Source organism: Meleagris gallopavo, chromosome 30, assembly GCF_905368555.1.
Source record: "Meleagris gallopavo chromosome 30, MGAL_WU_HG_1.1, whole genome shotgun sequence".
Classification (NCBI taxonomy): domain Eukaryota; kingdom Metazoa; phylum Chordata; class Aves; order Galliformes; family Phasianidae; genus Meleagris; species Meleagris gallopavo.
Genome location: NC_139433.1, coordinates 2405726 through 2422279, shown reverse-complemented (window position 1 = coordinate 2422279; position 16554 = coordinate 2405726). Strand labels below are relative to the sequence as shown.

The following is a 16554-nucleotide window of genomic DNA, read 5'->3' as shown; positions in this document are numbered from 1 at the left end:
TGTGTGTGTGGACACGGAGAAAAGAAAAGCTGGCCAGCTGAGGGCTGTGCCCCTCCATAACGCCTTGCTCTGCTCCCCAGCCCCGAGCTGCGTCCCCCCCTGACTGCAGTGATGAGCCACAAGTCCTGGAATGGCCACAGACCCAAACACTGCCTGCCCCAGCAAAATGATGGCACAGCAGCGAAGCAACCACGGCACAGCTTCTCCCTTTGGCAAGCAATGGGGTGCTGGCCAGGGAGGGGTTTTGCTCCCTCTTGTTTGCAGCCTGGGTTGATGTGATGGTGGTGGTAGGGATGGAGGTGCCGGGGCTGGGATGGGAGCAGGGAAAGCAGCAGATCCAAGGCTGGCAGTGGGATGGGGAACCCCTGACCCCAATCCCAGCTCTGACAGCTCCTCCCCTGAGCCCTCGGCACGCACCAGGCACTGCACAGCCCCTTCTGAGCTTTGCAGGACCTCGTGCCCGAAGCTGCCAGCCAGCTGCTGACCCGTGGGCTCTCACACAGCAAAAACCTCCACGTGTTCTACCCTTACCTGGCTCAGTCCTGGCATCCCGGCGTCTCTTCCAAAAGTGGAGTACGAGGCTCTTTCACCGCTCTTCCCTACGGTGGAGAAGAAACAGAAACGATGCTGCGTGTGATGGGGAAGCAGAACCCTGCACCCATCCCTCCCCGTCTCTGCAGCAGCTCTCCCTGTGCCTGCAGGAAGCAGGGAACAGCAGCGCCTTTAAGTGAGTGAGAGGCAGGGCTCGGTCCACAAACAGCAAAACCCCAAACCGGGGAAGTGCTCGTGGCCATGGAAACTGGCAGTTGGAGGCCAGAGCACACACACACACACAAAAAAAAAACACCCAACACAACACAAACCTCCAGACATATTAAATAAAAAAAGCTCAGAGTTTGGCAGAGGCAGAGAGAACTCAGAGCCAGGAGGGAAGGAGCAGGCTGCATGTGCTTCCCATACAATGGGACACTCCATCTTGGTGGGGCTCAGCTCCCAGCCCTTGTGGATTATTTCCTGCCCCTTTTTTTTTTTTTGCTGGGTGCTCAACTTTCCAAAGGAGAATGCATTCAATGGGAAAGTTCCTTCGCTTTTCACTTCGGCTCCAGCCCACAGGGTCCCCAAGGCCCTGTGCCACCCATTCCCATGTGCACCCCATGCACCCGTGATGCCTCCTACTGATGCTCAGCACCCCCCCCCCCCCCCCCACCCACACAGAGCTGAGAATGCTGCTGTCACAGGGGAAAAAAAGCACAAAAAATAAAAAGAAACCCAAGACAGATGGTGAAATGTTTCCATCCTGAGGTCTTCACTGACACCTCTCTGGGGTGCCTGGCATGCAGCACCCATGGGTGCTGGGGGTGAGGGGGATGGGACTCCTGGTCAGCATAAAGCAACAGCCTATGAGTGATGCTGGGGAAGTGGAGATGGTGATCAAAAAGTTGTGACCAGCAGCAGGACAGCCCCCATTCTGGTGCGGGGAACCCACATGGCTGAAGCTGGAAGTGATGGGATCACTCCAAAAAACCCCTTCTCCAAAATGGGGCGATGGCATCCTGCCTCCCCACGCTGCTGCAACAAGCAAAACCGGCAGGGGTGGATTTGGCCAATCTGCTTACCCTAAAGCCCTAAGATGCAGGAGAACGCACTGGGATGACACTGGGGCCACACGTCCTGCTGAGAGCTTTCGGGGAGCAGCTGAAGATGGTGGGGAGAAAACTGCCCTGAGTCGCCCCCCAGGATGGGGATGTGATGGGCTGCTCGGTCCGCAGCCCCCAGCACTGATTTTGTGCAGGGATGGTGAGCTCAGCCCCATTTTCTGAGCGCTCCCTGAGCTGCACAGCCAATTCTGAGAGCCCCAAAGGGATGGGGTGACTCCAGCCTGGCCCTGCTCCCCCCAACCCAATGGGCAGACGTGCCAGGCCCCGCTGCTGCCTCGCTGCAGAGGCTTAAACATTAAGTAAACAAAGGTCAGGATGTCAGAGGACAGATCTCTTAAATGACCTAATTTCTAAAAGAGCTTAGCAGCTATATTTGCTGTGGTGTGACACAAATAGCTCAGCGGGTTGTGTCACTGGGGGGATCACGGCTGCTCCTGAACCAGAGGGAAACCAGGGCAATTCCAGCCCTCTCCACTGCAAACCCATCTCTGTACCCACCCACCTGATGGCACCCCGATCCCAAACCCACCAAAGAAAGCAAAACGGTGATACGACAACCGTGAACGTCAAGTCTGCTCAGTGCCTCTCCCCAAACCTGCTGCTTTTCATCTGATGTTTGTTCTTTTGTGCCTCGTTTGATTCATGTCAGAAGCAAAGCGTGCCTGGTACCAGCAATCTGCTGCACGCTTTGATCAGCGGCGGTGTGAGGGTGGGAGGAACTTCAGAGGGAGAGGCATCCCCCAGCCCCGCACCAGGATAATGCAGAAAGAGGAGAAAATCTCGGCTGCAGAGATTGTAAATTTAGTTTGGTAGGAAAACGGGGCTGGAGGGTGGCAGAGAGGAGGGATGGGAGGGAAGGATGGCAGAGAGAAGAGATGGAGAAGTGGAGGGATGGCAGAGGGGAGGGATGGGAGAGAGGAGGAACGGCAGAAAAAAGGGATGGGAGAGAAGAGGGATGATGGCAGAGGGATGGGAGAGAAGAGGAGGGATGGCAGAGATGGTAAAGAGGAGGTATAGCAGAGGGAAGGGATGGCAAAGAGGAGGGATGGTGAACACCGAGGAATGCCAAACTTTGGAGGGATGGCAGATTTCTCTGCTCCAGGGTTTGGCATAGCCTGGAGGCATTGGGCAGGAAATGGGACGAAGCTCCAAGCAGGCAGCATGGAGTGGGATGCAAGCAGCTCTCAGTGCAACGTGCCAGGAATGTCCCCGAATGCCTCCTCCAAATGACTGAATTCTAACAGCACTCAGGTGGACAGATAGTATGGAAAGTTAGGGAATAAACCTTTACATCACACACCAGGATCCCTTTTTGTGGGGAGACACTGAGGCTGAGCACGAGCACCTCCCCTCCAACAACCTGAGCAGCGTCATTAAGTAGAGCTGTGGGTTTGCCTTTTCTCCCCTCAAGTCCCAGTTGCAGACATGCAAGGCAAAGGGACCCAATGTGCCCATAGATTCGGGTAGGAAGGATGAGCAAAGACCAGGCTGGAATAGGAGGGAGGGGGGAATATGTTAACAAAAACCAGGGGAGCAGCAACCAGCCCCATCCACAGGCAGATTAAAAGTATTGTCCAGGAAAAACACAAACCACAACAGCTCAAAATGTGCACAAGATTAGAGACACTCCTCTGAAAAGAAGCTAATTACTAGAAATAATTACTAGAAAGAAATCTGTTATGGCTTATCAGTTCCCCCCCTGTTTAAGCAATGCCCCCCCCCAGCCATCCACTCCCCGCTGAAAGGGAATGGTGAAAGAGTGACTGATTTGAAAACGGGTGATTTAAAACAAAAAAATCCTTCCTCTCTCATCACCCACCACCTCGTGCCACCCGGGGGGACCTTTTGGGAAACCAGGGAGTGACAGGGAGGTGACATCTCCAAAGCTCACACTTCCCTCCCACTCTGCTACTGCAGTTGTATGCAAAAAGAATGTTTTTTTGGTGTGTTTTTTTGGTTTTTTTTTTGACCTGCTCTCCTTCCCTCTCATCTTCCCTTGAAGATTTTTGCCACTTGAAAAGTTTTCAGCAGCAGTTTGGTAATGAGGAAGAGAAAGCCCCACCTGTGGTCTTCCTCCATGCTGCTGTTTTCAGTGTAAGTAGTACAGAGGCGAAGCAAAACCTATGTATTTATCTTGGATCCTGCTCCAGGGGTTGGTGTTTTCTCCTTCTACCGCATTCAATTTTAGGAACAAAAGTGACTTTGAAATGGCAGGAGGCCCCCGCCCCTCCTATCTGCTCTTTCCCAGCTCCTGCTTTGGTGGTGTGGCTCTGAGTGCTCTGCCTGGAGCCAGGGGCATCGCCAGCACTCATGGGGACAGCGCAGGGTGTCGGTGCCAGCGTGAGCTGCTCGGTGGCAGTTGGAGGATGTCACCCATTGGGGCACACAGGCTCTGGTTCCACGTGCTGGGGAGCAGCCAGTTTGGCAGCCACGCTGTTTGCTAAGCGCTGGGAGCCCCAGCTTTGAGAGGAAGCCAAACGTGTCCTCTCCCTGCACACATCAAAGGGGAAAGCTCTGTGTTCCTCCCCAGGCAGCTCCTTCTCGCCTGGAAGCTCTTAGGGCTGCCTTTGCCCCCGGCATGGGAGGGTTCCTGCCCCAGCTCATGCCCCAACAAACCCTGCTACATGACATCAAGGCTCCCCTGGCTTATGAAGAAACATCTCTTCTGCTTTGCTTACATCCTCCCGGGGCAGGAAACAAGAAGGAATCACCTTCCCTCGCTCTGCCATCTTCAGAAGTTGAAGGGCAACCAAATGTAGCAGAGCTCAGAGCGAGCCTCGTGCCACAAACGCAGGCAGGAGGAGGAGGAAGAGTGCTGACAGCAGCTTCCCAGTGCCACCCTGCTCTTCTTCCCCTTTCTGACCTGCTCCAGAGGAGGAACCTCTGTGCCCAGTGGGGATTTTCTGTTCAAACCCAATGGCCCCTTCTCATTCCCCTGCTTCCAATCAGAGGGTTCTACCCACCACCGCGTGGGCAAAGGTGGGGAGGACTAAGCCCAATTCCTAATGCCATTACAGCTCTCTAAGTCCTTCAGGGTGGATATTTTCTGCTCTTAATCTCTCCTTCCACCTCCAAGGGAGAGGGAAATGCGTGAAGTGTCACACATAGGATCACTGTAACGGGCACAGCAAGGCGTGCTGTGTCCCTCGTGCCACCCAGCATAGGGGGCAGGGAGGGTGGACAGAGAGGGTCAGAACACAAGACGAAGTTCCCCAGATCCCATCACAGGAGCAGGGAGCTCTCTGCAGGAATCACACTGCCTGGGGCAGCGGGGCTGTGGGGCAAAGCCCCCGTGAGCCTGTTGAAGACCTTAAGGATGAGCTGTGCCTGTTGTCCCTTTCTCCGTCCTTCTCCAACCCTGATTAGCAGCTCCTTGAGAGCAAACTCAGCCCTTCCTGCACCAGCACAGCCAGAATCAACCTCTGTTACTGCCCTCGAGTGCTACTGTAAAACAGGGAAAAATAATTGTGCCCATAAATACAGTGGCTGCCCTGCACATTAGGTGCTGATGAGACCCTCTGGCCAACAGCTGCTTTAAGCACAGCCCTGACAGCAGCTCTGCTGGGGGAAGCAGTGATGGTGGCCGGTGCAAACGCTCCCAGGAAGTGTGTGCTGCTGTTAGATCGGTCCTGCTTTGAGCCTGCAGTGTTGTCAGGCAGCGGGAGGCACTCACCCACTAGTCCAGGTCCCAGGAATGGAGATGAAGACAAGCTGTTGTGCGACGGCAGGTCCCGGTGCTCGCCATAGTGGGGGCCTTCACCATAGCTCTGCTGAAGCAACACAGAGAGTGATCATCAGAAATGCTGAGCCAAATGCTGAGGAGTGTGGGGTACGTACCTACGTGTGCCCCATTTAATGTGGTGAGATGCTGCCTGATGCAACAGGAGGGGAAAAGACCCAAGCTGCTACTCGATGGGCACCCTCTGGAGATGCCAAAAGCCCTGGTTAGCCTCAGGGTCGCATCAGTTGCACTGCACAGACCTGCTCTGGAGAGGCCAGGCTGTCAGGGAGCAGTGGGAAGGGTCAAAGTCAAAAGCAGGGAGCAAAGTAGCGAGGCTGTGACATTTGGAGGGGACGCAGCACCAAAGCAGGGATCTACAAGGTGTTGGTCCTGTGCTGGTGGCTCCTGATGGGTTTCTGCCCTTGCTCAGCACCTCAGTGCCCTCCAGGTGAGGAGCAAAGTGCCCCAGAACCACCCTGAGCTGGGGGGAGTGGAGGGGAAGAGGAGCCCTATAAAAATGAGAAATGACACAGAGCTGCTCCACCACTGACCTAAGGGAAGGGAATGGTGCCATCACGAAAACGAATCACACAAAGCCATTAAAACATGAGCATCTGTCAAAAAAACACCATTTCAATTAAGTTAATGTCTTTTCTCTCTTTTCCTCCTCGGGCCCCAGCTCTATGCTGTTCAGTTTTGGCTTCTTCATGCTGAAGCCTTCCCAGTGCTCCCCAAACTCATCCTGATTTGGGGACCTCTTTCACCCCACTGCAATAAGCCTGCTTCTCCCCATGACCAAATCTGAGCATGGGGAGAAGGGAGAATACGGGCTGAAGGTCTGCACGAGGGTTTGGAGGAGAGGTAGGGTCCCCTCTGCCTGCTGACCCCCTTCCAATAACAGAAACATGGCCCAAAATGGAGCAAAAAAGGCAGTTCCAGGGGTCAGGGCTGACCTGGGCACAAATGCACGCTCTGAAAGGAACAGCAGAGCCCCCGTTTATTTTCCTTTGAGCTCTGTGTTTGTGCTCCATCCTTACCCTTCCTTGGTCAAACGTGGAGCTGTTTTGATCTCCCGTTCCCCAGGAACCTGATCCCGGTCTTTCATCCAAACCTACAAAAAAACAGGAAGAACAAAGGTTACTCTTGCTTTATCAGCAAAGCCTCAAAGGTGTTCTCACAAAATTAACTCTTCCTTCTACAAACAAAGCAATATTTTCATTAATAAACCACTTCCACTCCGTGCGACCCATCATCCTCTCCTCTCCATCCCCACCTTCCCACCTCTGCTGGGATTTTATCCCACCAGCTTCAAAGCAAATCCCACACCAGTCTGGAAATGCTTCAAAACACAGAGGGCAGTGGGAAGAGGAGAAACAAACACTGTGACTCTGCTTCATCCTGAGACCACTGCAAATGAAGAACCGACTGCCTCCAGCCTGCTGCTGATTTTTGCTGGTGGGAGCAGCGTGCAAAAAGCTGCCTGGTGCTCAATGGTTCAACATCAAGAGCCTCAACAGGAGGCTGAGGGCACATTATTGGGGCTCACAGTGGTCTCCATGGCTATTTCTGGTTTAAGTTGCTGTGTTCCTGCAGGTGGAGAGGGATGGCACCATGGGGCTGTGCACAGCACGCTCGCACCCGTGTTGTTTTCAGCCCTCCAAAAGCCCCTCTCTCTCATCAGGGTGGTTCAGTCCACAATGGCAGCGAACCAAGAGGAGGCTTTTGCAGCACTCTCCTGGTAGGAATTGGTTTTTCCTTTCATCTGCTGCCAGCTCCTCTCGGGCTGCAAAGCCCCAGCAAGGTGTGAGCCCATGCCCTGAGCTCCATCCCCACGACTGGGGGATCCCACACCCCTCCATCCGCTCCACTGGGGCACCCAGGGCTCCACTGACCCCAAAGCTGTGGGGTGTGGGGCTCCGTGGGGTGCAGCCGGGGTGGGCAGGCTCCCATTTCATTTTAGCAGAGCTGATTATTATGGCAAACGCGGTGGGTATTTGTCTCCTCCGCTCCCCTTACTGTTCATTTAACCAGAAACTTCTTTCAAATTACATCCTTCTATTTCTGTGCCTTTGTGTTAATCATTTCCCCAGAGAATTGGTGTTTAATTGCTGTCTAATTTGCATAATTATGCATATTAATCTCCACACCTAATGAATATTCATACTTCTCATTTAGATTTTGTTTTCTAATCAAAAATTTCCAATGTGATTACTGTGCAGAGCAGGGATAAGCCTCTAATAATACCTTGGATACTAGGGAGAATTACTGCCAATTCTCCCACCTCCTACTTCCTAGAATAAACTTTTGCTTTGCTAATGTGTTTTTCTAAAGCAATTCATCTGCATACCCTGCAAACACCAGTGGAGATCAGGAAGCAGAGCTGCTCCTTCCCTTTGCTTGGCTCTCACATGCTGGAGGCACGAGGACAGTGCCGAGCCCCCACGGCAGCAGCCCATCACTCCCATCCTCACCAATGGGGCCCTGCATGACTTCGGGTGCCTGGAAGCTCACCATCAATTTTTTGCCCAAAAATCCTACCAAAAAAAATGAAATATTCCCATCCACGGTGCTCCAAGAAGAGGGTGAGCAGCATTCTGCTGCCCTAAGCTGAGCCTGAGAGGCTCAGATGCCTCTGGGCACTGGGGATCCCCAAAGTCCCTTCAGCACCTTCATGCTCTGTACTGGGGAATCCTCTTTTTACAGGGGTAGATACAGTAGGGCAAAGGGGAATGGTTCTAAGCTCAGGGAGGGAAGGTTTAGATGGGATTTTGGGGGGATGTTCCTTACAGTGAGGTGCTGGAACAGCTGCCCAGAGAGGCTGTGGATGCCCATCCATCCCTGGAGGTGTTCAAGGCCAGGTTGGATGGAGCCCTGGGCAGCCTTGGGCTGCTATGAAATGGGGAGGTTGGTGGCCCTGAGTGTGGCAGGGGAATGGGAACTCAATGATCCTTAGGGTCCCTTCCAACCCAATCCATTCTATGAATAACACAGAGAGGCTTTTGCTCTGCTGCCCAGCCAGCAAACAGAGCACAGCTCAGGGACAGCACAGGGGTCAGAAGGACCCCAACAGCTGCCCCATAGCCAGGGTGGGGCTGGCAGAAGGTCTCACCCCATCGCCAGTCCAGAATGCCCCACTGCAGCCTGGAGGTGTTGGGAGAATTCAGGTGCAGAAAACACAGTGCCCACCTCACCCCTTGGCAGCTGCCCCATCACCGGGCTGCTCTTCCCTCCCCTCCTACCAACGAGGAGCTACAATTTGGCAGCAAATCCTCTGCTGCACCCTCGAGCATCCCAAAGGTCAGCCAAAAGCAGGTGCTTCTGGAACAGCACCCACCTGCTCTGGGTAAAAAAAGAAAAACCAAAACGACACAACACAACAACCAACCAACCAACAAAACAACACAAATCCAAGGCAAGCATGGGATTGCAGCACGGCTGCAGCGTGGCACAGCACAGCCCTGGAGCTCTGCAGTGCTCACCTCCAGCACAGGATGCTCAGACACCCACACGTGCATGCAGCTGCTTCATTTTTGCAGCCAAGCAGGTTGGGGCACGCTTCACAATTCCGAAAACAAGTGGAAAACAGGAGCTGCACCTCCTTCTCTCCATTAATACAGTTATTAAAAAGCGCGCGGATTAATTGTGCATTTTAATAACCCTGGGCATGAATATTCATAACTCATTTCTTGCTGGTGTTCTAATTAAAACGTACTAATAGAATAAGATGTAGCTGTCAGACAGTCGTGGGGTTTTTATCCTTTACGATTTCTGTGGCACAGAAGAGCTGATAGACCAGAGTTGCTCCGTGTGGATACAAGGAATTCATCCATGCTGAGCCCGACCTGAAGCCTTCAGAGCACGAGCAGGGCACAACCAGAGAGCATCGTGGCTTTGCGTTGGGATGGGAAGGGCTAACACAGCCCAGGGGTGGATGGATGGAGGTGGGATGCCACCAGGAGAGCCCCGGTGCTCCACCCTAATTTGATTTGAAGCGGAGGTGACAGAAGGCTGCTTGATAAACACTTCCAAATTAAGCTGCTTTGCGTCCTAATCGCTCTGGCGATCAGCCCCAAGGCAAAATCTCTGCTAAAAGGGATTTGAAATCAATAAAATTAGTCGACTGGTAATTAGCTTTAAGGCCCAGGCAAACCGGCGGGGCTGTTTTGTCCCCGGCAGCAGAAAAATCCCATGGCTGCATCACAGAGCCATGGGACGGATCCTGGGGAAGCCCCACATCCCCATTTATTTACCAGCCCCATCCGCCCTGCAGAGGAACAAACAGGTTGGAAGGAAAGGCAGTCGTGGGCTGTTTACAGGACGTGGATTGTGGAGGGGATCATACAATGTGTTCACTTCCCTTTCCCGGCGTTGGACAAAACAATTCTGCCTCTAATACACAAAATAAAGCCAGGGTGAGCAGTGCTGAACACCTGGAGGGCAGCTCAGGAGGCTCAGCTCGAGGGGCGCAGCTCCCATTCACATCCTATGTTGCCTTAAAAAGACCACGTTTTGGCTGTAGAGGTCCTATACGCAGAAGGAGGGGAAAGCCTGGGGTCCTCACTGCCTGGTGGGAAGCCAAATGTGGGTGGATCCCATCCGCAATCCCAAAACCCATCGCTTGGGACTGTCTTACAGAGGGATGTTGGATGGGACAATGCAAATCAACGCAGATCTGAGATTTACTCCCCCCAAATCATAGATCTGGGGCTTCCCAACCCTCCCCCTCTAGCTCTTTAGTTCGGAGGACAAAAGCCCCAAGAATTCAAAGCTGCTCCTGCCCCAAGGGGATGCCTGGTGCTGTCTACTATTCATGCCCTGTGCTGCCCCAAATGACCACATTTTGGCTTCAGAGGTCCTATATGTAGAGGGAAGGGAAAGCTCAGGGTCCCCACTGCCTGGTGGGGAAGCAAAATGTCAGAGGATCCCATCCACAATTCCAAAACCCATCGCTGGGATCGGTGTGAACCAAAACACATCGCTTTCCCAAAGCACAGATTTGGGGCTACCCAACCCTTCTCCTTTAGCTCTTTAGTTGGGACGATGAAAGCCCCAAGAATCCCAAACCACCCCTACCCAGAGGGGATGCTTGGTGTCCTCCCCCTCCCCAAAGGAGCACTCGGGGATCATTTGGATTTAAAAAAAAAAAGCTGATGCCACCATTTCAGTGCTCGTTAATTCCTGTGCTCAGCAGCTGCTCTGGCAGTGGGTTCTGGTTCAGCAGTTTCTGCCTGGTCCACAATGGGAGAAGGATTGTAGGCAAGATTTGGGGCTGGGGAAAAATGGGAGAGGTACCACGAAGGGCAAGGGGAGTGATCCATATCCCATTGGCTCTGGGCAAGGGATGAGTATGGAGACAAAGCAGGAGAGAAATGAAACCTACAGACAGAACAAAGGCAGAAAGAGGAAAAAAAAGGCACTGTAGTACTCACAGTCTTTTGGAAGATGGTCTGGGAGACGGTGATGGAAGCAAGAGGAAGGATGGGGACCCAGTCACCCAGAGGTAACGGGGAGCAGAGCGAGCCTGCCCACAGTTCAGCCCTAATTCATTGCAGTGGTGGGAAAATGCTGCAGCGTGGCCTTTCTGGCCGGAGGAGGGGTCATTCCATGGACAGAATGACAGCCAACGAGACCAAGGGAAAGCTGTGAGACCCACGGGCCTCCCTAGCAGAGCCGGGAGGAGCCGGGCTTCCCAGAGCCCAGCACGGCCACGAGATGCCGTGGGGAGAAAGAAAACAAACCTGTGACGACAAGCAGAGGGAAGAAAATAAACCTTTCAGCTCAAAACACTTCCAGCAGCTGTAAAAACAAAGGGCCAGCCACGGCCAAACAACACCACAAAGGAGTGGCACGAAAGGGGATGGAGGACAACATGGAAAGGGAATGGAGGACAACACGGAGCCTCCCGATCCACTCGGTGCCTCCCAAAGGCCAGCAGCTCGTGGGACAAACCTGCACGTGTCCCTTGTTCCAGCCTCTCCACAAAGACCCTACCTTCATCCCTAGCCTCTCTGGAGGACCATACCCACGTCATCTCCTCATCTCCAAGAGGATCCTATCCATGTCTCCTCATCCCCAGCCCCTTCAGGAGGACCCTATCCATTCATCTTCTCATCTCCATCTCTCCAGGAGGACCCTACCCATATTCTCTGATCTCTGTCCCCCCCAGGAGGACCACACCCATGTCCCATGTCCCCTTGACCCCAGCCCCTCCAGGAGGACCATACCCATGTCCCCTCCACCCCCCCAGAAGGACCCTATCCATTCATCTTCTCGTCTCCATCCTTTCCAGGAGGACCCTGCCCATGTCATCTCCCCATCTCCATCCTCTCCAGGAAGACTCTACCCATGCCCTCTTGTCCCCAGTCCCTCCAGGAGGACCCTACCCATGTCCCCTCAATCCCAAGCCCCTCTGCGTGGACCCCAGGTGTCCCCTGTCCCCACCTCATCAACCAAGCACGCTACGCAAGGAGCACTACATTGAGAGCCTAAGGGACAAAGCACGCAGCCCTCTCCAAAATGGGAAGGGCTCAGAACTTGCCCCAAACCAGGCTCCCATATGGGGCTTTGCTGCCAGTCCAAGGAGATGCCTTTTGCCTTTAGTCTGACTTCAGGGAGTGCTGCAACCATTCTGCTTCCAAGTGTGCCAATTTGGAAATGCTGAACTACATTAATGAAATATAAATCCCAGACCAAACAGTGATGTCTTTTCACCCCAAATCCCCACCCTGAAGACCATACATGTGCCCATAACACCTCCAAGGGAACAGCAGCCCTGCAAACCAACCTCAGCACGAGCCCAGCTCAATGAGAATCACCCCATATCTTCCTCATCACATGCATTCAACACCAGCACCATGCTTGTGACCACAAAACAATTCAAATTCAGCAGATCAATGCTTATTCGTACAGCAAGGCGTTATATCCCATTAAACAGAGAGCTCTGGGCAGGGAGGAAACCCGCAGCCTTTTTCCAGCTCATTTGCTTCACCTCAAAGTTGCAGGCTCATGAAAGATGCGGACATATCATGCTGCCCAAAGACAGAATTCATTTTGCTGAGCCCCAGGGATGAAATATGATGGCTGCGTGTTCCATGGGATGGTGCATTTGGATTTTGCAGACAACGGTGGGTTCTGCAGACACAAACAGACACCAAAAGCACCCACCCAGGCTATTTTAGTGGAGAGCGTTTACCTCTATTTCCACTCCCATTTGCATCTTTCCAAGCATTGTTTCATTTGCAATGTAAAACCAAATGAGGGTGGTGGAGATGAAACCACCTCTTGTTGCAGGGGAGGGGTGGAAAGCTTTTCCCACTGGCCCTCCATCGCCTGCAGAGTAGAACAGAACCCAAGCGTCCATTTGGTGCCACCTGAGCATCACAGATTTGGCAAGAGGGACATGGGAGGGATATCAAAGGAGAAGGGATCCTTGGTGTTCCCTGGGATGTGTCCCCAGAGCGATGCCAGCGCTGCAGTGGTTAAAAATTAGACAAATCGAGGCCCATTTCCAAATAATGTGGAAATGCCACGGGACCACGGCCAAACAGAGCCCACTGGGGTGGCCTTGGATGTTTCTGTGGGTCTCCTATTTAGGGTGAAGGCTCATCTATGAGCGTACTCTGCAGCTAAGAACGCAGCAGTGCAACCCATCAGCTTCCTCGGAGTAAGAGGGGAAGGAACAGATTGTGTCTTTAGTGAGAGCAAGCATGGGGGAGAGGAGGGATGAGGGGAAAGAGCAGGCAGGAGCCTCTGCTCTGCATGGGAGTCTACAGGGCTGCCATTCTGCAGCACTGGCAACCCAGCCCTGCACTCTCAGCCCCTAACCCCGCAACCCCAGACCCCAACCATGCATTCCCACACCCCAACTTTGCACCCTCAGTCCACAACCCTGCACCCCCCAAACCCCAACCCTGCACCCTCAGCCCACAACCCTTCACCATCAGCCCACAGCCCTGCACCATCAGCACCCCAACCCTGAACCCTCAGCCTCTGACCCTGCACCCCCAGACCCCAGCCATGCATCCCCAGACCTCAACCTTGCACCCTCAGACCTCAATCCTGCACCCCCACACCCCAACCATGCATCCCCAGCCCCAACCATGCATCCTCAGCCCCCAACCTTGCACCTCCACACCCAACCCTGAACCCTCAGCCCCTGACTCTGAACCCCCAGACCACAACCCTGCACCCATAGCCCCCAATCTTGCAACTTCAGTCCCTGACTATGCACCCCCAGACTCCAACCATGCACCCCCAGCCTCAACCTTGCACCCCCAGACCCCAACCATGCACCCCCAGCCTCAACCCTGCACCCCCAGACCCCACCCATGCATCCCGAGTCCCAACCCTGCACCCCCAGACCACAACCCTGCACCCATAGCCCCCAGTCTTGCAACTTCAGTCCCTGACTATGCACCCCCAGACTCCAACCACGCACCCCCAGCCTCAACCCTGCACCCCCAGACCCCAACCATGCACCCCCAGACTCCACCCATGCATCCCGAGTCCCAACCCTGCACCCCCAGACCCCAACCACGCACCCCCAGCCTCAACCATGCACCCCCAGACCCCAACCATGCACCCCCAGCCTCAACTCTGCACCCCCAGACCCCACCCATGCATCCTGAGTCCCAACCCTGCACCCCCAGCTCCCAACCCTGCACCCCCAGCCCCCACACTGAACCCTCAGACCCCAACCATGCATCCCCACACCCCAACCCTGAACTCTCAGCCCAGTCCTGCACCTCCAGCCCCCAACCCTGCACCCACAGCCCCCAACCCCCACCCCCAACCCCACACCCCCAGCCCCACTCAGGATGCCCTGACCCGCACAGGATGCGACGCGCGGAGCCACGCGATCTCTCTGGCCCCGATGATTCAGCCCACAGGAAGGCTCATCGAAGAAGAATTGTTCGACACAATGAGAAAAACTTTCCCAAACAAAGTGTTCTCCACACCACCTGCCTCCGCGGGCCGAGCTGAGCCCTGAGCTCCAGCTTTTGTTTGCAAATCGCTTCAAGACCGCCGTTGCCACAACAAAGCTTCGTCTTTTTTTCCCCCCTTCTCCTTTTCCAAAAGGACTTGGCTGAATGTGGGGCTCCTCATGGAACCCCAAATTGCCTCCACAGCAGCAGCCGTGCACCCATCACACTGGAACAACACAATTCAGGTCCCAGCGCTGCAAATACAGAGTTGCAACCTTCTGTATCCAGAATACACATCCCTGGGTTTCTGGGATCCCCAAAGCACACCCAACAGCCGTTCCTGGGGTTTTGGGGATCCCAAAGCAGCCCAAAAAGCTCAGGCTTTGGGGGATAACCCCATATGTAGCTAAGGAGTGTCCCCTCCAGGCACCAATTCCAGCGGAGCTCAGGCATCACAGTGAGATATTTACCTTCAGAACGATTTAAGGACAGATGTGACCTATTTAGAGCTCTGCCAAATATTTCAGTAATTGAATATACCATCGATTATTTAAATTGCATTAAAAAGGGCTGCGTTTGATCTCCTTGCTACTAAGAAGCACCGTTTCCAAGAACCATGGTTTTTTATTCCCCCTCCTCCCCTTAAATATAAATACTTCAAGATGTTCATTTGTCCTTTCCCCTGCTAAGAATCCACATCTTTGCACAACCACACTCTGCGTCCCACGTTCCACTTCTGCCCCTAAAGCCAAGGGGACACAGGGAGAGCTTCACCTGAACAAAATCAGCTCTGTTTTAAGCTCATGGTGTCGGTGCTGAAGACCCACTGAGCATCACCCCAAGTCTGGTGGGAAATCAGTGCTGCACTACAGCTTTAGGCTCCGACCACCCAAAGGAGCCCCTGCTTCACAAGTCACCTCTGCTGTCCCTGAGCCCTCAGTGTCCCTGGGCACAGGGGGAGGTGCCAGCAGATGGCACACGGCGCGTGGCACAGCTCCTACAGGTCTGGGAATGAGCAGCACTTGTCCCCAAAGCGCATCTCGCACCATTCCCTGGGCACATCCCCTCACCAGCTCTTTGGGAATCACATGCAGATCTGAAAGCAGATTCTATTGCTCTGACCCCACTCATTGCCACCTTCGGCCAGGCACTGATGATGAGCTCAGCGGTGCTCATTTTCTCCCCCTGTTCTGCAAACCTGTGCAAGCAGCAGCCCGGCCTCGTCCGCGCCGCACACCCTTCAGATGCTGCCACTCACCGCAGCCAGCTGGGCAGGGCTTGGGTTCCTTTCTAAAGCCAGCTGAAATGAAACCACGCCGCAGCCCACTGCAGCATGGGATGTGCCTCCCAGTGCTCCCATCAAGCACGGGGCAGGGTCTGCAGGCAGCCAGGAGCCCCGCTGTGCTGCAGGGCCAGCATCCAGCCATGCACCGTGCTGCTCTCAGCACCTCCTGTTAGCAGTCTTAAGGGACTTACGCTGCAGAAGGAGGCAGGAAAGCAGCAGAAAAAGATGGGAATTCTTGCATCCTGCTCCCACTCCTGCCCCAAAGCAACACAGGACCCAGCAGCACGCACAGCACACGGATGAGCCCCCAGCAAACCTCCACCTCCCCCTGCACCTCCAGATCCCTTGAGAGCGCTTCCAGCTGATCCGCCGGGAACGATTCCATCTCAACCCCAAGCCAAATTCCCGTTCTGCTCAATGCTGGTGGGCACCTACCCCTGTGCAGTCCGTGCAGTGCTGCCATGTCCACAACACAGCTGCAGTCCTGAGCTCAGTGTCCCATCCCTGCGCTCCTCCTCCGGCCGCCCCGTCCCTGCCCACCGCCGCTGCCTTTGTTTGGGGACGGCAGAGTTCACTCTAAGGACAGGCAGAGGCACTTAAAAGAAAGTTAACGAGGTTTATGGCGTGGATTAAGTTTAGGGGGGGGGGGGGGGTGTATGATGCCCAGCCCGGGGAGTTGAAAGCATGGAGCAAAACAGGCAAAGAGCATCCCGGGCAATGAGAAAAACTCAGAGCGCCCTTACCCACAGCTGTGATCCCCTTGGCACCAGCTCTGTGAATGGCCAAGGTCAGGGCTTGGCTGCACCCCTCTGATCACGTCCACATGGCAGCTTTGGAGAGGCTGTTTGCCCTCTAACAAAAGCCATCCCCACCCCATCCTGCCCGGCTCTGTTGTGGTGATATGGGGGATTTGTCTGGCACGGCTCCGTTTCGCTGCTTATTGTCTGGTTCTCCTTTATCTGCAGA

General features: G+C 54.3%; 1 protein-coding gene across 23 annotated transcripts in view; it reads right to left on the bottom strand.

Moving 5' to 3' along the window:
- Positions 1-16554, bottom strand: part of TCF3 (transcription factor 3) — a 58213-nt gene that overhangs the window by 20060 nt on the left and 21599 nt on the right. For 15 of the 23 annotated variants that reach the window (XM_085211449.1, XM_085211451.1, XM_085211456.1 and 12 more), the window contains exons 4-6: positions 6417-6490; positions 5332-5428; positions 532-599 (exon numbers count right to left, since the gene is read on the bottom strand). In XM_085211449.1, coding sequence (XP_085067575.1) covers positions 532-599; positions 5332-5428; positions 6417-6490 — 239 coding nt within the window. Of the gene's footprint in view, positions 1-531; positions 600-5331; positions 5429-6416; positions 6491-7726; positions 8041-9091; positions 10533-16023; positions 16083-16554 lie in introns of those variants that run through there. The other 8 variants (XM_085211437.1, XM_085211447.1, XM_085211458.1 and 5 more) reach the window with 6 other exon arrangements.